The following is a 22280-nucleotide window of genomic DNA, read 5'->3' on the forward strand; positions in this document are numbered from 1 at the left end:
TTTTTAATTAAAGGATATAATTTTTCTAGCTACAAGAACCTGTCGCTATCTGTTGTTTATGGTGAAATTTGATTATAGCACAAGAATTCCGTATTTCAGGCACTTCTCACTACATCTGCATCACATGATCAGACAGGTGCAGGGGGTTGGGGATGGAGGGGAAAAAAAAATCCATAAGCTTCTAAAATTTCTTTGCTTTTTGTCTTGAAAAAATGTTTATATTAAAAATTGTATACAATTATTGCAATTAACAAACATGCTACTGAAAATGTTAGTTGCTTTTCTTTTGAAGTGTCATAAACTAGAGGCTAAGAATTGCTACTATTTGCACATTAGATAGAGCCTTTCTACTTGCTTTTCATCTTGCCTTTCACATATCATCCAACCATGCAATCAATGTAGGATCAGCCACTTTATGAAGTAATACAGGAAGCAATGCAACGACACATGGAAGGCATAAATTTCCGAGAAAGGAACGCTGGTCCGCAGATAGATCAAAACATGAGAGATGAAGGTAATATATAGAACACTTGCTATGCAATTCAAAAGATGATGATTATATTTTATATTTCTTTTCCTCTAGCTATTCAGTTTATATTTGAAAAATCAATTATGTTTAATGCAACTAAAACTATATTACTTTAAATACATTTCATGTTTAAGAAGTGTGTAATTGTTTATTATCAGCAACTGTTTATATGTTGTGGTACATGTTATCTTTAAATAAAAGTTCACTTAAAAAGTACAGTTGCCTTCAGAAACCCACCTCAGATCTCGTTTGGAGATTTTCTTTATATAGGAGGTTTGGGCTGGGGCAGGAGGAGGCAGTTGGGGTTTGGCTTTGTTTAAAATAAAGACTTCACACGTGGTATTCTTGTTTGGCAGGTTTTAATGTAACTGCAGGTGTTGACCATGAAACTGGCTTTGTGTTTGGAGGGAACCGCTTCAATTGTGGCACTTGGATGGATAAAATGGGAGAGAGCGACAGAGCTCGCAACAGAGGAATTCCTGCTACTCCAAGGTACAAAATCCAGGGTTTGGGGGGGGAGATTTTTTTAATTTTTTTTTTAACTGAAATTCTTCTGCAGAACTACTATGCCTTTCATTAACACGTCTGAGAGGTGATCTCTCAAATGTTCTAAATGTTTCTGTGTACTAAAATGTTAATGGCAATTTTTTTCTTTGCTTATTTGAAGAAAAAAAGGTGTGGTTTTAGCAGGTGAAGCCCTCAGCTTCTGGCATGGTCTTAGCTCCATACAGAATCAGCTTTTGAATTCAAGTAGTAAAATGTAACTTAGGAAAAACTGTATACTTGTAGTACTAGCAGTACTTTGTTATTTGGACTTATTATAGGAGATACCTATTGATAATTGTGTTGTTTGAATATTTCTTATTTAGAATTCAAAAATATCTACAACATCTAAGTCTTTAAAGTTGAGATTAAACATTTTAAAAATAAGCTCTTTACTATGTGCTAGCAAACTGCTGGAGGTATCCTTGCTTGAGTTTAGTACAGCATCAGTTTCAAATAGATTGCCATCTGTGGGTGAGAACTGAAGGAAAACATTATCTTGCTTGACAAGTCAGGTATTTTAATTGGTAACCAAGAGAGGTTGAGGTAGCTGCCCTAAAGAGGCTAAATTGGTGATGTTAGAGAAAAATTTTACATCAAGCAGGCAGTATAGCTTAATATAATATAATAAGAAATTTATGCATATGATGATTATCTGAATATCACCTGAAAAAAGAGGCAAGCCTAAGAAGTTGCATTTAGTGCTTATTTTAATGCTTCACGTTTGACTTGAGTAAACTATTATGGCAGAAATATTACTAAAGTTATCAAAGTGCATGTGCAGATGAGAACCTCTGTATTGAACACAGTTTTAACTTTATGCTGGTGATTAAGAACATGAAAAAAGGATCAGCCCCAAACAACTTGATTCTCTGATGTTATCTTAAATCTGTACAAATTAGCTGGGTATGATAATACCACTTTAGTCTATTGTACAGAAAAAAGTACCTGTTAGCCACTCTACAATCAAGCTCATTTCCTGACTGTTAGCTGATAGAAAACCTCACCCGTTTTCCACCCTTTCCTCTGCTGTTTCTTCATGAGGTGGAATCCTACTGATCCAAATAAATTGACACAGTTTGCTTCTGCTAATGTTTTCTCTTATTCTTGGCCTGGCCCTTCATGAAACTCAAAACTACCCTATAAAACTGAGCGTGCCTAAAAGTGGCAGATAAGCTTCAGCGTAGGTAAAGTGCATATCTAGGGGGAAAAATGGTCTAAACCACACGTACACAATCCTGTCAGAACTGAGCTACAACACAGGAAGAAAATCTGAGTCATTGGTAGCTTTCTGAAATCATATCTTAGTGTACAGCAGCAGCCAAAAAAGCTATAATAAAAATAACAGTAATGGGTGTCATCAGTAAAGGTGTTTAGAACAAGACGGAGGGCATCATTCTGCCTCTTCGTGAAACCCTGCACCTGCAAGGTGTATCTTGAGTGTTCTGTGTAGTGCTGGTCTAAGGAAGGACATAATAAAGGATGGTACAGAGAAGGGCAGCTAAAACTCAAAGGGACGGAGTAGCTGCCTTGCAAGGAGACATTGGAATGTCTAAGGACTCTTAATTTTCAAGAGAATATGGGTGAGAGGGGTATGACTGAAGTTTAGAAAATCACAACAGTAGTGATGATGATGGAGCTGTTATTCACAAAACACTGCATTGGTGTAGACCTTTGGGATGCTCATACAGGAGAAATGGGGGAATAGTAGGAGAATAGGGGAAAAATAGTTTCTAAAGAAGATAGATTTTTCTTTTTTTTCCCAGTTACTTATGGAACTTTAGTAGCTTTCTTAAAGTAATTCTTGGGCTTTTTTAATCATTATTATTTTAGAGATGGCTCCGCTGTGGAAATTGTTGGCCTTTGCAAGTCGACTGTTCGCTGGTTGCTGGATTTATCTGGGAAAAATGTGTTTCCATTCCGTGGAGTCACTATAAAAAGACATGGTAAAAACAGGCACATCTTATAATTGTATTACTGGAGTATAAAAATAACTAAAATGATGAAATACTGGCCATATAACATCAGGGATGATTATCAAATTACTCAAGAAGGTTTAGAGGGAAAAGGGGAAAAACTTGGGAGAGTATCTTGTATAATTAAAGTCTTTTGTTACTACAAAAATTTATTGAGTTGATAGTGTCTTGTCAATATTTCAAATATTTTATTTCATGTATTAAGGTGTGGATTACAAAGGAATTTTGAAGCCTAAATACCATTTCTCAAAATGGATATAAGTGATAGGATTATTATGTATTATGATGATATGCATCATTCATTACAAGAATGTTAAGTAAAATGACACAAGATACTACTACTTTTTTTCTTCACTATTCACAGCATGGAAAACCACTTCTTTGTGAAAGTTTACGTAAATATCCTTAGATGTCCCTTACATTTCAGAGGGATACTGCTCTGGTTACAAAGTTACTTTACTTTGAGCTTACCCAGCCCAAGTGAATATATATGCCCTGTAAAGCCTTTTTACTCTTCAGTAAAGGATAATTGGAAAGCAATTAATTTAATGGTTCTTACATTCACATTTTCTAAAATAGATTGAAAGGGGGGCTTGTGTGTTTCTTTTCCTGTCTGTCCTAGAAAGTACAGATTCCTTGGTGGTGAACTTACCTGCCATTTCAGGATTTCTTAAAAACTATGGCTAGAGTAAGACGATCTAGAATTCAGTACACAGCAATATTATAATCCATAGATGTAGAAATAATATTTATAGGACTTATCTTTTTTTGTTCCAGAATCATAAGCAACTTTTTTAGATTCAATTTGATGTGTGTATACTTCCTTCTGTTGTTAATCTCATGTAACTGTGTTTAAATTTCATTCATCTACTGCTGAATCCATTTTAAAACCAGCGTTAATTCCTATTCACAATTTATGCTTTGTTTCTTAAGAATAAGCTTAGTGTTAGTTTCTAGGCTTTTTATTCTTCTGTCAATACCGTGTTTCAGTTTTAGTAGTATTGTCCTTTTTGCTATATTCCAGGTAGTTTAAGAAAAACAGGCAATACTCCTGTACTCACCTAATATAAAACTAACATACAATTCTTTACTATTTTTGGTTCCTTCATAAAAGCACTGCTTATTTAAGATGTATGTGTATCTCAGTCAGGAAGATATCGCTAGGACAATTCTGCTGACTAAACGCTGATGTTTGTCTAGTCTCACTTGACGTTTCAGTGAGCTGCTCCTGTCAACTGTAGAATTGGCCTAAGCATGGGGAATCACCAGCTGGAGAGAGGTGATCCTAGGTCTGCTCCCGTTATGTTAAGTGTCAGGAATTCAGGAAGAGAAAGCTTTTAAAAGTGACACTTATCCTAATGTTTTGACACTCTCTTTGAAGTCTCCAAAATAGCAAGAGTAGGTATACCAAGTACTATAAAAGAGTTGACATGTTACCATGCTGAAATGTTAATTACAAATTTTAAACTTACTCAATTAAATATTTACTATAGATCATACTGTTTGCTCCCAGCTAACTGTGATTTAGAAAATAGTGTGTAAAAAACATTGTGCATGTGTTGGAGTTGATCTGCAGTGTAATTCAACTTTTAGATAGTAACTTTTTGCAATGCTTCTACGGCCTTTATTGTGTTAGGAGTATCTTAAGTAAAACTTCAATAAGCAAAATAAGTAAAAATGGACATAAGCACACTTCTGATGTTACCACTGTGGCTGTTTTCAGAAAATAAAACCTGTATGTAACATCTTGCAGGAAAGGAGGAGACTATCACATACGATGAGTGGAACAGAAAAATTCAAGGACACTTTGAAAGGCTGTTCTTTGTCTCCGAGAACCCAGCAGATCCTAATGAGAAACATCCAAATCTCATTCACAAACGCGGAATTTATAAGGACAGCTATGGAGCTTCAAGTCCATGGTGTGATTACCAGCTCAGGCCAAATTTTACAATAGCAATGGTTGTGGTAAGTGACCGGTTGGCGGTTGTGGCGGGGTGGGGGGAAGAAACTGCACTTAATTTTCTTTATTATTGAACTAAGTTTGCATTGTCAAGTTCATCTGCATGGCACTGTATCAGGAACATACATTACTTAAAGTAATTTTTGAAAGCTTTTCTTTTCTATGCTTTTAATATTGGTCCATCTTGGAGTGTCTCCTAAAAATACATCCTTGACAGGACTTACCTAAATGAAACTGCTGTCTAGTGCATAGCTAGGATAAATTTGCAGTGTTCATTGTATTCCGAATGTCTTTTAAGGTTAGGTCTGGGAGGCTGCTTTTCCTGTCAAATTAGCTAAAAAGCATGGGTTGGTTATTGGCTTTATCAGGTTTGTAAAGAGCTTCAGTAGTAATACTTGGCAAGTATATATAAAAAAAACCTAAAATTAAAAAAAAAATCACTGGATAGTTTCTGTTGTCTTGCTCACACTGACTTGTAGGTTCCAGAAGTTGATTCAGTAACACAAAACTTGGGCTTTTTGTGGTGTTCTACATTTGTATACACGGTCTTGCGTGTGTGTACGTGCACAATTTACTCATTAAATCTTTATTATTTTATTAGGCCCCTGAGTTGTTCACACCTGAGAGAGCTTGGAAAGCTCTGCAGATAGCAGAGGAAAAACTTCTTGGTCCATTAGGCATGAAAACCTTAGACCCAGAGTAAGTATAGTAGTGATGAGAATAAGCGTTAATTACAAAACATGACAGTAGGAATTATTTGACGCATGGGGGTAGTATTTCTTTTGTTAAAATCCTCATATACCCCTGTGAAGTAAGGCTGCAATAAATACTTCCCGAACAATTATTTTGCTGTTCTAAAAGTCCATGCAATTGATTTTATTTATGTTGACAATCACCAGGTGGTTTTGGATGCCACGCAGTAAGCAAGTCAAATTTGGTATCATAAAAGATGTTGAATTTGCATCTTGATACATACTTATGTATGATACAGTGCACAGCACTACAGTTTCAGTAAAAACATAGGGGCAGAATTATGAATTGAAGTCATTCCAAGACCTTAACCATTTTCCTACTAGTTTAAACCATACTTGGAATTCCATTGTCGTCTCAAATACAGAACCTGGTGGAAACCTCCCTAACTTAACCATCACTAAATGTAAATGCCGTAACGAATTTTTGGTTCGTTTCTGCTTTGCATTTTTATGTATCATTTTTGTTAAGGCTTTGTTTGCATAATTTATTTTTTCTTTCTTGCAGTGATATGGTTTACTGTGGAGTATATGATAATGCTCTTGACAATGACAACTATAATGTAGCCAGAGGTTTTAATTACCACCAAGGACCTGTAAGAGCCAGTTTCTTCAATTTTAGAAAAAGTGCCATCACCTTTTCAATCTGACAGTAATAATAATCTCTTTTAATTCTTTGCTTAGGAATGGCTGTGGCCAATTGGATATTTTCTTCGTGCCAAATTGTACTTCTCGAAGTTGATTGGTCCAGAGATATACGCAAAAACAGTAGTTATGATTAAGAATGTTCTTTCTCGCCACTATGTTCACCTTGAAAGGTAAGACACCAGCTAACACAGATTCAAAATATTCATTCGAGCTAGTGGTATCCACTCTCCAATTGCATGTAAAAGTACAGATCTATAATATAAACAGCATCTGTTTTCTACTTATAAAGTTCACTACTATATGTGCTATTGCAGATCTCAAGTCAGGTTTGAAGTACAGCTGAGATCTAGTGCTTTTTATAGATTGCAGAACTACTAACACTTACCCATGTGAAGACTAGGTGAGAGAAACCTTATGTAAAAATTAGGATCTAATTTCATACAAAAAATTAATTTCAGAAAAAAATGTTGGTGAGTTGTTTTTTTAAAAAAAATTGAAATGTTTCAAAACAACCTGCAAAACAAAATAGAGCTAGTAGTGACAGATTAAAATTGTGGCAGATAAGCTGATGCAAAATATTGTTAGGATTTCTTGTGTTACAAATAAGGAAATTAGTATGACAGTGTTTCAGAATCTTAATAACCTTGATATTCTAAGAATGCAGAGGAACTTGCTTATGGCCCTTAAATGTTCTTTTACATTTTGAGTTCTTCCTCTAAAAAGCAAACCACCAAAGCCACACTGTTTTTCCCCTTTTTCTGTCTGTTATCTTTTTAACTCTTAAGGATTTGAGACAAATGAAAAGAAACAAAGATCTTGCCCTTGATATCTCTTCCATATAATCTGTTCTGCAGAACCTCAAATATGCATTTATTTCTAGCCATAAGAGTAACTCAGTAGGACTGGTCATGACAGGAGGGTTTGTCTGACCACATGAGGAAGAAAAGGGATTTGTTAAGCAACTTTTTGCCTTACATAGTGTCTTGTCAGAGTGTCTTGTTTGGTAGTATTACCAAATAACTTGCAGTTTGGTAACATCCATTTTTTTTTCTGTCTTACTACTTAAGTAGTGTACTTATACTCCGTTTTGGTACTTCATTTGTGTACAGAATTACTCATGTAGCAACAGGCTCAACTTTGAGTATTTCTGTAAGTACGTTAGTTTGTGGGGTTTTTCATTCCTATGGAGGAAAAAAAGGCTCATGTAATCATGCAGTCTTCCAGCTCTTATTACTTTTAGCACCATAATCCAGTTTCAAGTGCAGTTTGAATACCATTCAGTTATCTCAGAGATCATTCGTATCCTTCCAACTGCAAAACTACCTGAATGAGAAACAGGAGCAACATGCCAGGAGTGTAAGTTTAGATATTATTAGCAGCAGAGAGTCTGCTTTGAAGGAGAGGCACCCCTACAAAAAACTACAATTCCCAGCTGCAGGAAAAAAAAAAAATGTGAATTAGATTTCAGTTATTAAAGAACATACTGTGCCTGTAGGACAACAGACCTTTAGTCATGGTTTTCTGTTTCCTACTGAGATAATCTTCTAAAATGTTTTAAAATGAAAATGTTCTTTTAATTTCAGTGTATAATCTAACAACAACACTTCTTTTTTTTTTTTTTTTTTTTTTTTTTTTTAATCAGATCATCCTGGAAAGGGCTTCCAGAACTGACCAATGAAAATGGACAGTATTGCCCTTTTAGCTGTGAAACTCAGGCCTGGTCAATTGGTGTTATCCTTGAAATCCTTTATGACTTGTAAAAGTTTATTTTGATTGATTTGATGAAACTTCTGTGGTCTTATTATTGGGCATAAATGAACACTTAGCTTATACTGCAAGGGAAATGTCCTGTTCTGCACAACCACTTAAGCTGTGTCCTGACTTTCAAAGATGCCGAATGTCAGCAGCTTCTATGCCCTATAACTGTGCGGGGCTTGGGCTGTTTTTTGCAAATCAGGCCATGACAATAAAATAAAACTGCAGTGCACACTTCATGCAGAAACTTCTAGTAAGGAGCAATTTCAAGAATATGCACAACTTAATTTTAAGTAGCTTCAGGTTTTTTTAGACTTTTCAAATCAAAATATTAATGTAACAAAGTGAGGTGGCTCTTTCCTGAGCTAAAAATAAGTAACAGAGCTCTTATGTGGTTTTTTTTTTTTCTTTGTCCCTTTAAGAGTAAAGGAATGTTTTGCAAATGCATGCTTAAAGGAGAGTAGACTAACCTATAGCTTTCTGAGCTTGGTATGCTTTGTGCTGTAGCACCATACTTTAATGAAGGCATAATATGTTTCTCTGTTGAACTGTATTATGGGGAATTCTTTGGTATGTGTTCAGTTGAACACTCCATTAAGCAACCACAGAAATAAAGTTTATGAATACTGTAATAAACCAACCGTTGAAGTTATATATAAAATTTTCAAAAACTTTAAACTACTTTGGGAGTTAACTCAAGCAATAATGAGGTAATATCCTATGCTAATCCATTTTTAAATTTATTTAAATGCTGTGGGCCACGCAGCAAACATTTCTTCATTTAAATCTGTTTTTCACCATGAGGAATTCATAAGAATTCATAAGAAACATGCATACAATGCACAGCCTATATGTTAGGGGAGGCCAAAGATACAGAAGTCAATGTGCTTGACTGCTTAATTAAATCAATTATTGAAAAGGTATGGTCACCTCAGCCCTTTATTCTTAGGAAAATCCTAGCTTTATTGAAGCAGGTGAAAACACTTAACATCAGTGGGAAGAGATATTAGCCTACCACCAGAGAAGAGAAGAGAAGGTTTCTAGGCCTTTTGAAATTACACTGATAAGAATAAGCATGCTACCTCTATGTGTTGTTCTTTGGGAACAGCATCCGGTGAACATGATGCAAAACACATGTTCTTTCATATTTGGATGCCTGCGTACCCTTATTGAGTTCAGTTCAGTGTTCCTGAACTGAAGGGTGGTTGGCAGAAGTGCAGTTGGTAATTCTCAACTCTCTCTTCATGTGATTTTTCCATCTTACTGCAATAAACAGACAGAGAGTGAGGCTGACAACACTTCCCACATCACAGGAGGGGAAAGCAAAACTGGTATTGCATTTATTAATGTTAGACAACATATGCTGAAAAAAAAATATACACAGGATGTAATTATAATGCACTAATAACACGTAGGTCAAGATTTTATTATATCCGTATTTTAAAGTTTCTGTACCCTGTCTAAAGTACGGTGCAAGTGTGCTGTCTTGTTCAGGGAGATGTGTTACAGATAGGTACATTTAAGGGCAAGTTAATAGGCTGAAGATAGATGAATCCTAAGAAGTGGCTATATTCACACCATTTATTTGAAAGGTTAATAAGTATTTGAACTCCCTTGCGGAAGTGTTCAGTACTTGGAAGCTATGACTAGGAAAGGTCTATATTGTACCTCAACTTTTGAGCTGCTGCAGTACATGGGTTGGGAAATTTTTATTTTCTTGACACAATGCATGAGAGATGTCATTTGTTCGAAAACGCTACTGAAATGTCAGCCACAGATTGCTGTTTTTAATGTGCAAGAGGCATATAAAGTATTTTTCATAATGTACTGAACTTTCCAAACTTCTTGATAATGGTATTGAAGTTTATGTCCTACTGTATGACTAGCTTCTTAGTGTTTTCCTAGATAATTTTCTCGTTTATTATTTCAAGGTATGTTTTATAGCTCCTGTGGTTTAGGAAGCAGGAACAATATGGCAGAATAAATTGTTCTTACTTGATGAAAACATTTTAAAATTGGAAGTGTAACTTAAGAGCTATGACTGTTGAAGCAGATTTCCACAGGTGTCAAATTATATACGTTGGCAATAACGCTCTTTCAGTGTTGGAAAAAAAAATGTGAAAAATCATTCATCAAAACCTTCCTATGTTATTACAGATGACTTTCCACTGTTTTGCAAACTGCACTGCTGATAGAGACTGCATATTTGTCACTGCTAGTTTTTTTTCTAATTTAATAGTAAAGTTTTAAAGATAAATCACCACTGTGTACACAAATACATATGTTATGGAACTTCTAAACATGCCCATTTATAATGTTGCTTCTGCACTGATCAGTTAAGCATAGTTTTAGTGACAGATAAATGTTTTCAATAGGAAAAAAGTATGTATCATATTGGTTGACTTTGCTGTTAAGTAGCAACAAAAGTAAGAGTTGAGATTATAACTGTTGGGGGGGGGTTGGTGTGGTTTGTTGGGGTTTTTTTGGTTGTTTTTTTTGTTTTTTTTTTTAATCACAAAGATACTCAAGACTTTGTTGTGCCAGACAGTTTAAAAATGAAGAGGGAAGAAAGCAATGTTAAATCTAACGCTTACATGAATTGGTATTCATCTAGATAAACTCTATACTAAAAGTAATTATCCCCTAAAAATAGCAGACTTATGTTGACTGATCCTGAACTGTGTTTTCATTCATTAGTATCATTTGTATTATACACTCAAAAACTTCCAGCGTTGCAAAGTTATAATCAGTAAAATACACTTTAGAAATAAACAAATATGTTTTAGAAATAAACTAAAGAACTTAGTAAGAACTGTGAATCCACTGTGTTCCAGTTGGTGTTTCTGGATCTATATGGTATTCAGACATTTTTTTTCTTTTTTTCCCCTTCCTCCCAATTGAAATAATTGACTGTTACCAGTGTTCGTACAGTTAATAGCTCTTGGTTTATTCAAAGATGCTTAACTTGACCATTCAAGTAAAATAATGTATCATTCTCGCACTGCATGTTGTAATGTAAAATGGAGAGATGAGTTTTACATGTGTCTGTCTAGCACAGCAACAACTGATTTTAGAAAATGTCATTATTCATTTATTTCTGAAATGCACAAAATAAAATTCTGTAATTCAGACGGTTAACCTTTTCAAGTGGTTCTTTGGAAAAAAAAAAAAAACACATTAGAAATGACTATGCTTGTTCAGGTGTTGACAATTTTACACACACTGGGAGAGATCGTGAACTCCTCAGGTCAAACATTAATAACAAAAAATGCTAACATCAATGATCAACTCATTAAAAAAACACGTACACTTCTGCCCTATACACAGATTCTTATGTTTGTGTCAGTGTCAGCTCTCTCAGCTGGGTTTGAGTGGGATTGGGCTAGAAAAGCTGTAAATTTTTTTTATGTAATTTTAAATCATGGTATCGCAAATTCTGCAAGAGAACAGTCCTAAGGTGTACTGATTAACAGCTGCCCAAGTCATACACAGTTATTAGTTAACCTTCTGTGCAAAATTTCTGTCGCTATAGAGAAGGGATTTCACTTTCCAGCTCTGCTTTGTAAAAATCCAAGTCTCACAGCACAGGTGACTGCGATAGAATGTGTTTTGCAACTATCCCATTTCATTGCATGCTTTATAAAATTAGGATTTATCTAATCCTCTCTTCAAGCATTTCCTTTAAGAAAGTAATTTCTATTATGCTATTGTATAATAACCTCAGAGCTGCCATCTCTGAAACCTCATGGCACCTCAAGCAGCTCAGTCGAGGAGTAAATGGATGAAGTGTTAGCGGTGACCGGGCAGGCTTCTGCTGAAAGCTCCTTTTAAGACCGCAGATGGCAATTTGGGAAACATCTTCTGTCAGGAAATTTGCTATCTGCCCCTGTTTCCGCGTTATTGTAGGTCACCCTAGAGAGACAGCTTCCCCTTTCCAGGAGGCTGCTGGCTGCGGCGGGGCCAAGCGGGCTGCCCGGCGGCCTGAGGGGCGCCCCCGGGGCCGCGCCCGGAGCCCCGTCGCCTCGGCGTCGGGCTGAACGCCCGCCCGGCGGCGGGAAAGGTGAGGGGCCGCTGAGGGAAACGCCCCGCCGACAGGAGCGGAGCGCGGGTCCGCTTGCCGGCGGAGGGGGCGCAGGCTGCCTGGGCCAGGGCGGCTTCTTCTGCGGCGGACGGGCGTGCGTGTGCTGTCAGCCTACGCGCCCGCCCGGGGAGGCGAGGCCTGCGTGCGCCCACGCTCCTCGCCCGCCGCGCCCGGCAGCCGGGGGATCCGGGTCAGCTCGCTGGCCGCCGCCTCCCTCGGCGGGGCGGAGGGCGGGAAGCTGCGCTGCAGGGCTGGCGTGCGCCTCCGCGCAAGTGGGTGATGATCAGGTTGGTGGAGATACAAATAATCATAACCGCGTGCTCAAACTGGTCTTTAACTGCATCTGGCATTTACTGCGGCTACTGCGTATTAGTTCACTTTTAAAAGGTTATTTGGGTTACCTTCCTGAGCGAACGTCCCTTTGTGCCACAGCCGGTGCATCGTCTCCTCCAGCCGCAGGGTAGCGCAGGGCCTCGTCATTCAGGAGCAGCGACTGGCAAAACGCAGCCCCGCCGGAGGGTTAGGACGAGCCAAGTCATGAGGAGAAGTCTCATAAAAGCGCGTCAGGAGTCGTTCGGCACCGGCGGTGGGCGCAGCACCGCCCGCAGTAACCAGCGGTTCCTCACAGGTGAGCTCCACCCCTGTCAGGGAAACAGGTGAAACCTGCCCTGATTGACGGAAAACGTTTTCTTCAAGTGTGCCTGTCAAGAGTAAGAAGGACAATGGGTTCGCCTGTGAGCGTTTGGTTTGTTGTGCAAACCCCGGAGTTTGTACACCTGTCGTTTTAATGTAGCAGCGTGAAGGAGAGCTCAACCCTGAGCGTTACTCACAGTCTGTGAGACTTACCCATGCGTTTGGTGTTTCACTAGAAGGTGCTTACTAAATTAAAGCAGAGGCTTCCTAGTTCTGAGTTTTGCATAAAAGTGCAGCTGTCCAAGTGGAGCAATGTCCATTTAAAATGAGGAAAGGGAATGTTGATTTCGGAGCATGAGCAGCACGCACGATCCTGAACAAGGGGCAACCTCCTTGTTACTTGTTCTAGTAACCGCTATTTCTCACAGGGTCAAATTCCAAAGCAGAATTAGCATGCAAACTTGCCAGCAGTTGAGGCGGTAGGAAAATGAACCTGAGAGCAATACGGAAAGAAAACTGTGTTCCTCGTGGTTATTCAGGTGGCACTGTTAGACACCTGTGCTGTTGCTTGAGTTTCTGTAGGCACTTGCACGGTCCTGTTGCCCGTGATGTGTTTGTCTCATCGTGTAATGCCTCCTTGAATCCATTTCCTTCAGAAATCTTTTATCTCTCTGTGATATGTCTGTGCTATCTACAACCTTTCACCCATAGGTGGCTGTTCGCCCTGTATAATAATCCCAGAGTACTACACAAATGAAGTTTGGTGTCGTTGACTATATTTGACAAATAGTTGTTTACCTGAGGTCATGCACGCTTCTGTAATTTGTGAGACCCAGGAGCACTTCTCTTCTCAGTGTCCATGTGTGTGCCACAGCAGTATCTCAGTACAACTTCAGATGGCGACACTATTCTCCCTATGGTGCCTTTTTACAATGAGAAGGAAAGCTGGCCACGAAAGAAAAGACTTGTGCTTCGGCCTGGCAAAGGTCTTAAGTTGGATGACCTAGGCTCCAAGTACTAGTAGAGGTAAGTTCCTTGTATTAAATTTTCTAACAATCATGGAGTCTTATGTTTCTGAGTTAAGTCTGACTTTGTCAAATAAACTGGAGCCTAATTTTGTGTAGTGATGAGAAATGTAAGATGACATCTTCTGATCAGTTCTAAAGGAAGAAAGATATTTGCAGTCACTTAGGACTCACAGACTTGTAAGTACAGGTATTTTAAAGCATGATGCTCTAAAGTGGGGTTAAATGATGATAGTGGAAGTCTTTCTTTTTAAAGTGTGTTTTAGAGTCACAATCACATATAAAAATTAAGGAAAGCTGGAAGAAAGATTTATTTCTTGCAAGTGACATCTCAAGGGAAAGGTTTCTACAAAATGAACAATCTGTTCCTTTGTGGGGTACATTTAGGAGCTGTTTTTAAAATTTCTTTGTAATTGTTCCTATGGCCGTTGTCTATAAGGGCCCTACATACAGCCTAGACCTGGAGAGTGGTATCTGCTCTAATAATATGCAGTGAAAAATTGGTTCCAAATGCAAAAGTAAGGCTCACGGCTGCTTGCATAACACCCTGAAGAGTGGCAAAATAATGAGGTAATATTGTCTTAGTGAGAGCAGTCATTAGAGGGCGTTAGTAGGTTAACTGTTGTCGAGATGTTTTGTAATATTACGCCTAAGGAGAGTTTGGAGTAGAATTTTGAAATAAGTTGGTGTATAAATTGTGTGGATGCGAATGATTGCTTTAAACATCATGGACGACACGTTAGACAGGATCTCACTTGAGTGTATGGTAACCTAGAGACTAGCACTGTGGGCTGGCTGGAGGTAAACACCTCGGCGGAAAGTTGGGGACGATAAGGTCGGGTAAGAACAACGCACGTTTTTACCACAGCTGAAAAATTAACGTTTCCCGCTTCCTAGCAGGGGGTGGCGCCAGTTCGCCACCTTCCGTGGCCCGGGCCCGTGCTGAGGCGAGGCTGGGCGAGCCGGTTCCCCGGTGCTTCCTTCGGAGAAAGCCCGCCTGTTTCTGTGCGGCCGCACTCCCTTGCCTCCGTTTTAATGGCTGAACTCTGCCTTCCCCCAGGTCGGAATCGTAATAATATTTTTTAGATGTTTGGCAAATGTTTCGGTAATATATTCCCATGTAGGGGAAGAGGAAAGGAATACGTATTTGACAGTTTGATGTTTTAAAGTGATAATTGAAGCTAATGAGTAGATTTCACGAGCTAATGAGTATTAAAAAGTTCAGGAATCTGTTTTATTGCAAAGTTCAAGAATCTATTTATCCCCTAAAGAATGGGAAATGCTGGAATATAAAACCGGGTGTATGTTAGGCATTTATTTATGTGTTGTATCTAATGATTCTGTAATTGCTTGCATTCGTATCTGTCTCCTTGCATATTTTGTTTATATACAAACAAACTTAATGTGAAAACTGAAAATAATTATGCCTGGGTAATCTTTCGCTGTAACTGTGGTTATTTTAACTGAAGTATTTTGTTATGTGGATTTTTTTAATGGCATTCAACTTGTACACAGCATTCTTCTAGGACAATTAGTTGCAGTGAGGATAAAAATGATGAAATGATAATTGAAAAGTAATAATTAGGGACTTAGGAAAACGGCATAGTGCTTAGACTTAGTTGCCAGAGTTTGCTTTGAATGCCTTTGTTCTCATAGAGTATGAAAGATTCATAGGCTTCAGATTTATGTTGTGATACTGTTGGTTAAAGATAATTGTGAGGCTGTACTCTAAGAATGAAAGCCAGTAATGGAGAAGTCTAGATAAGAATACCAGCAGTAGGACGGAATCTAGATGGACTCAGGCACTGAAACATGATAAGAAAAAAGAATAAAAAGAATGATATGAAATGGTAGATTGTTTTAAGTGGCTCAGAACAGCTTTATATAAAATACAATACAAAAGAAAAAATACAGAGTCTGTAGCTGAAAAAATCCAGGTGCATCTGTCCTACAGCTTTAAGCTCTAGCCATCAGCTTTATGTGTTTTTAACAGGCTACATTTTCTAGCAGTTATTCCAGTTGCTGAAGCTGGGTGGGAGCACCACGTTTTCCAGATAATTTTGTAATTTGTAAAGCCTATAATCAGACCTACTGTGACAGCTGTTAAAGAAGTGGTTTTGTTTTGTAATGGCTGTCTGGCTAGTGCTGCTCCAGGTCTCATCCTGGTCCTCTGAAGGCCATATTGGTGCGTTTGGTACAGTTAGGTTACACCAGAGCTTTTCCTAAGGCCTCCAGGCATCATTCAGTTAAATTTAAGCACCAGATTATGTTATCAGCTAGATCAGAGTAAATATAGGGTAATTTAATTTCCACACCGTGAGTAATTGCAGTTTTACTTTTGCATAATTTTGGCTTTAGACAGTTTCTACATCTTTATAAACAGCAGTTAAAAGTAGAAATCGGAAGTATTAATGCTATAAATTATTGTTTGTTCTAGGGTAGGGAGCCTACACTGTGATTGGATACATTGGCACAACAGGTTCTTCAAAACAGACATACATAGAGATTTTTTGCCTTCCTTGAAATAAAAAGTCAGTACCTTTGTGGGAATCTAACAGAACAGACTTTAAATTCTGCTGTATTCCCAAAAAGCTGGTAGAATTTTGTACTTTGGGTTTATCAAATTGGAGAAAACATTCTCTGCAAAAATATTAAAAGCAAATAAAAGCTAGTTGATAATAAGTTATATGTGTTAGCAGGAGTAGACAGGTGTTCATCTGATTATTTCTGTCATAGTTTCAAAGCTGACCTTTGCACAAAAATTCCTTAAAAACGTGAAGGGTTTGGAGATTTTGTGCTTGTGTTTTTAGAAAGTTTTGTTCTGCCTGTGCTGGAAGATTGACTAGAGAAGTTTGAAAGTTATAATAGTCAAAAAGTAAATGTTTATTAGTTTAGTAGCTGAGATAAGAAGCCTTCAGTCAGGTAGTTAAACCTTTCTTCCAAATTTTAGCACATACTTTTCATCAGTGATGAAGTAATTGTTCTAAACTGAGTGTTGCTGTTGAGTGTCATCTTGCTTCTTATCCTTCTCCCTGATCTCATTTAACATAAAAGGCCCCATTTAATTGCAAGGGGTGGGTGTTTCTATGTCTGCTGCCAGAGTTCAAATTATAAAGCACTTAAATATTTGTTGAGAGAGAGAGATGTAGCATTGCTGTTTGGTAGAGAATCTCTCGGAAGACAGAACCTCTGTGTTTCAGTCCCTGCTTCAGTGTTTCAATTTTAACTTCAGACTGATTGTCCGAAGAGCAACCTCCTGCTTGGTGGCTAGTGAATCCTTCAGGAAGGCTAGAGATATGGTGATGGTTAAGGGCAGGATATGAGAGGAAAGGGAGAAGGACTTCTATGAGGACACCAAAGAGGGACAAGGAGGATGTTTCCTCACCTGTGGAGTGTTTCAAAGGGAGGAGGCAGGAAAGAGAGGGAGTTCTGGTGTCTTGCGTGGCTGCGTGCTGTAGCACAACAAAAATGATGGAGAGGGGGAAGCTGCAGTTTAATGTTAGTCTGGGCCTACTGGATGATCTGCATGACCCTGTCTTCCAGTCTTTCAGGAAGGCAAAAGGAGGAAGCTGTTCAGAGTTGGAGAGATTGTTTAAAAGACAGCGTCTGATGCACAGCAGAACCAAGCAGAGGAAGGATTCGGAACACTGCCAACATTCTTCTTTTTCTTGAAATTTTGTTTTGTCATTTTTGGAATAAATGAGAATATTTTCTAGGTTGTACCATTTGCCTTGATTTTTCATGGTCCTCTTCTGAAAAAATGATCAAATGTAATTTAATAGCCTATTGTTCAACAGTATTACAATGAAGGTTATTATGTTGTAGAAGTTTTGAAAAAGAACAGGCATTTTATTGTAACCATTATTTGTGGTTTTTAACTGTACAGTAACAGCTCATCACATTCATGTTGTATAAAAGAAAAACGATTTAACACAGTTTCTGTTAGACTAACGAGATCTGTTTTAAATTGTTTTCATGCTACATAGACTTTATGAGATTTTTACAAGTAAATTAGCTTTTAATATTTAACTCTTTAACTGTATGCATTTTGGATTCTGTAACCCTGTATAACCTCACTGAAATTATTAAATTGATGTTGCTTAAACTACCTGTATTAATGTTGCATTGAAATAATCACTTTTATCTTATTTTTTTTATAGATTAATTCTGAGATGAGGCAGCTGAATGAAAAAAGTGGGGACTGGGGTTACAGTTTATGAGAAACCTTTGCAAAGAAACTTTTTTCAACAATTCAAAAATTTAGATTTTTTTTTTTTTTTTTTTTTTTTTTTTTTTAATATGGGTAGAAGTTAATTTTGGAGGTTTTTTCCTAATTTTATTTATACTGTAAACAACTAAAAAAATACTGTTTTGTTCAACAGGAAGCACACCGTCCAGCCTGGAATAAAATAATTCATGTGTGAGACTCAAGAAGAAGTCAGCAAAATGAAGAACAAGAAGAGTATTCTCAAGTTTTCATGGAGTGCCCATTAATGTATGGGCTGAGGCTGTACAACAAAAGTAATCTGCAGTCCGTTACTGTGATGTTAATAAATGTAAGAACCGAAGAGTCCCTTTGTTGGACACAGCTGTCCATGGACTATACTTCCAGATCCTGGAAGATGGAGAGGAGGAGATGGTGATGGTCAAAATGTAGTTTGATTTGGAAATACTGCCAACTGCCTGGTGAGATTAGTACTCCTAAATACATTATGTCCTATTTTTCTGTCTTCCCAACTGCATAGTATGTCCTATCAGGCATCACAGTCATAGGGCTCTAGTGGTATTATACAAAAATGGAATAGTAGTCTGGTTAGGAATTCTGCACCACAGAAGGGAAGAGTGGCTTGAGGAAGTAATTGTAACCATGGATGCATTTCCAAACTTATTTCAATTGTCATCTGGTCTTCACTTTTGAAAAATAGATACTTTTTTTTATATTGAAATCTCAGGGGAAAAAGAACTCTTGTAGAGATTGAAAGAACATTTTCTACCTGACTGCAGTAAAATTCTGCATTGTTTTGTCAGCTCTATTTCTAGCTCTTCAGCCAGTTCACTATTATGTCTTAAAGAGGACTCTCAGTTTCTCTATCCTTCGCTTTGCCCTTCTTCAGTATAGCTAAAAAACTACTGTGAATTTCACCCAGAAATTATCAAAATCACTGGCAACATAAGTACTACATAAGACTCTAAGGTTTTATGTGCTTGAACTTCACATTTTAAAGTCTTTTGATGTAGCTAACTCAGAGCAGTAGTTACTATAATAGTAACTTTTGTCTCATAAAGTTAATTCTCAGCGTTCTCTATTTAATTTGCTATAATTATATACTTAATGTACTGCTTATAAGTATACTCTTTCAACACGTATATATGTTTGATGTATGTATGTTTTCAAACATGGGTGAACGCAGTAGAAGTTAAGGATACTACATCATCTTTAGCATTTTTTACTATTAATGCTTTATTAAGTATTGTATTACATTACACTTTTGGCATGAAACTCAGACATGAGGATGCTTTGAAATACTAAACAGTTGTGACAGTAACTAGTACACACCACTTGCACTAGTCTATTTCCAATGCTAAGAATTTCAGGATTGCTCTGAATGAACTGAAGAGACATTTGCATAGTATGTAGGTGTGTCTGTGGCCTAAACTTCCTTTCTTGGAAAATTGTGACTGCTGTACCCTGAGACCTTTTGGTAGCTTCAGGACATGCGGAAGCGGATGACAGTTAGTGTCAGCTGATTAACGCATTTCTTTTTGGAAAGTTTTGATTTTGGTTTCCTGCTCCATCATTTTCACTGCCGTCCTCAGTTAATCAGTAATTGCTTTCTGCTGATAATGAGAATGCTGCTAGCCGAACTCCTACTTAGCTGAACAGGTATCTTCTAAGCAAACAACCGTAGATTTTGCTGTTGCTGTTGGATGTGATCTCTGAATATTGCTGCTTCCATTGCTGGTGGTACTATTAACAGAAAAAAAACTCTTCTTGTTAACGTATTGATGAGGGGTGACTGGTAGTGGGTAATATTCTTACAGAGTGTCAAGTTCAGCAGAACACAGACATTTAAAAACAGGAAGTCAAGAATTATTTTCCCATCCATACTGTGTTAATTCTGCCTGCTCAGATCGCTCCCACAGCGTGCCAGTAACACTAACATTTGTTTCAGCACTGCACTCATCAGGAGCTACTTATATCTGCCCTATTATCGGGACTGTCATGAGAAGTGGCAAGGCCTTGGATTCACCCTCCATATGTGCTTGATATGTAATCCTACTGTACATGTGCCAAGGCTTATACAGCAGTTTACACCATGCCCAATCTCACAATGCTTTGCGGTAGGCCTGAAGGTCTGCTTGTATATGTGCCTTTAGATTGCACTACCTGTAGTTAAATACTTAGTTTTACAGAACACCTTATCCCCTACAATTTACAGCTCCTTTGCTCTCACATCTGTCACATCATATCGTGTTTAGCCATCAGGAAGCCTCACAGTCTATGCTCATCTCTGACCTAACTGTACACAGCTCTCTGGGCTCTGTTTCAGGCACGATGTCCAAATGGAGTTCTGAAATATGTCACAAAGGTTTCAAAAAGTCCAGGACATGTCTTTCTTTGGATCATCATATGGCTTTATATAATGAAACAGCTCAAATATCCATTGAATGCCTTTGGAGATGCTCTTCATCATGCTGCATTATTACATGGCATGTGAGGAACTGATACATGAAAGTTATATCTATGTATTAGTTTAATGCAGACTGAATGATTTTCTAAAATATTATTCCATAATTTAGATATTTGGATGTGCAGGCCACACATTTATAGACTATATGATAAAAACACCCATTTCTGTTACTATTACTGGAAGCCACACACTCCTGACTTTTACATTCACATCGGTGGAGAGAGCGTTGGAAATGTAAAACTAAGAGATTCCTTAATTAAAGAGGAAACTTGTCTTTCTGTGAACTTAGATGTGAAGCTGAAAGTAACTGGCTCCACAGCTAAGTCCTGTGGACTACCTAGTTATGAGATATATGTTCTTCCTCAGCTACTTTTTCTGACTTGAGATGTGTTTGTGTTTTCCTTTTTTCCCTTTTCCTATGCTGTTTTTCACTTCTGTTCTCTCTTTATTCCCACTTGCATTACTTTGTTTGAATTAATGTTCAAAACTATACACAGTGACCTAGATTCAAGTAGCTAATTAATATCTTACACTGTGGATGTAGATGTGGTTTAACCCTTTTAAAGCAGACATGCAAAGGTGTGGTTATGTATTGGTAGTACAAAGAATAGTATGAGTATGCAGCTGTAGCAGATAGTATAATGTATTTTCTTGAGTTGCTGCAGAAGTTCTCAGTCAGTGCTTTGTGAATCACTCCAGGGTGGTGAATCACTGCCAGGTGGTCCTTAAACCTTGAGTTGACTCTCCAAAGTATTTTAACTTGTTAAACCTAATTAAAAGATGTATTAAGGATATTTATATTACTGTTTATAATTACAGTTGCTACAAGGATGCTATTCTTTTGTGAAAGGGTGATAAGATGTTAACAAATAGTCTGTCTTTTATACTGTGGATAACATCATGCTAAGTTTGAAAGTCTTTAAATTAATGGGTTATAGTAAATGAATACTTCTCCATAAGGATGGTTATATATTATAATTGCATTCAAATTTGTTGCAAAAAATAATGCATTCTGTAAGGAATCCATTTAATAGATGGAACAGCAGGTTGGAGGAACTCAGGAAAATTAATTTGCTAGTCCTCATGAGCAGGAACTCTACCTGATTGTAGTGATCTGACGGCCCAAAGGCTGGGCAGTAGATTCTTAGTGCAGAGCAAAAATACTAAAAAATGCTGGAAGGATAAGAGGCCTTAAAAGTTCTATTTGCCAGACATGCCACACACTAACATATTACCCTGGCTTTCTGTATGCCCAGTCACTACAGGTCTAGCACAGCTGTGAGTGACCCTGTACCAACAACAGCCTTGATGGTCAGGATATTCTCTGTGGAACCATCGTAAGAAAAAAATCCCACTGAAGACCCGAAGCGGCCTGTGACCTGCACTCAGAGCACAATCCAGCACTGCACTAAAAAGCCGATTTACACCACTTACTACTAAGAGTATTCATCACCATCTTATGACCATTTATCTTCATTAATAAAAGCTGCAAAACACTGTCATCTTACACCTACTCACAACTGAATCTGATATTTTTGGATCTTCAAAGTGCTGGGTTTAGCATTAATATAAGTCTACAGGTTGTGGCAAGAGCAGGAATTTGTGCAATATGGAAAGCTAATACAGAACATGCTTTTTAAATTTAACACGAGTACTACTTTGTTAGTGTAAGACCTGGATATGGGCCAA

The 22280-nt window shown here is 37.7% G+C and overlaps 1 protein-coding gene across 4 annotated transcripts in view; it reads left to right on the forward strand.

The window, feature by feature from the left end:
• Nucleotides 1-11298, forward strand: part of AGL (amylo-alpha-1,6-glucosidase and 4-alpha-glucanotransferase) — a 38012-nt gene extending 26714 nt beyond the window's left edge. For 3 of the 4 annotated variants that reach the window (XM_082312332.1, XM_082312331.1, XM_082312333.1), the window contains 8 exons: nucleotides 403-514; nucleotides 886-1021; nucleotides 2906-3018; nucleotides 4802-5013; nucleotides 5610-5707; nucleotides 6266-6353; nucleotides 6442-6575; nucleotides 8048-11298. In XM_082312332.1, the coding sequence (XP_082168458.1) occupies nucleotides 403-514; nucleotides 886-1021; nucleotides 2906-3018; nucleotides 4802-5013; nucleotides 5610-5707; nucleotides 6266-6353; nucleotides 6442-6575; nucleotides 8048-8165 (1011 nt within the window). In that variant the 3' untranslated portion in view covers nucleotides 8166-11298. The remainder of the gene's footprint in view (nucleotides 1-402; nucleotides 515-885; nucleotides 1022-2905; nucleotides 3019-4801; nucleotides 5014-5609; nucleotides 5708-6265; nucleotides 6354-6441; nucleotides 6576-8047) is intronic. The other variant, XR_014228214.1, reaches the window with a different exon arrangement.
• The last annotated feature ends 10982 nt before the right edge of the window (nucleotides 11299-22280 follow it).

The sequence above is a fragment of the Platalea leucorodia genome, assembly GCF_965183815.1.
Source record: "Platalea leucorodia genome assembly, chromosome: 5".
Classification (NCBI taxonomy): domain Eukaryota; kingdom Metazoa; phylum Chordata; class Aves; order Pelecaniformes; family Threskiornithidae; genus Platalea; species Platalea leucorodia.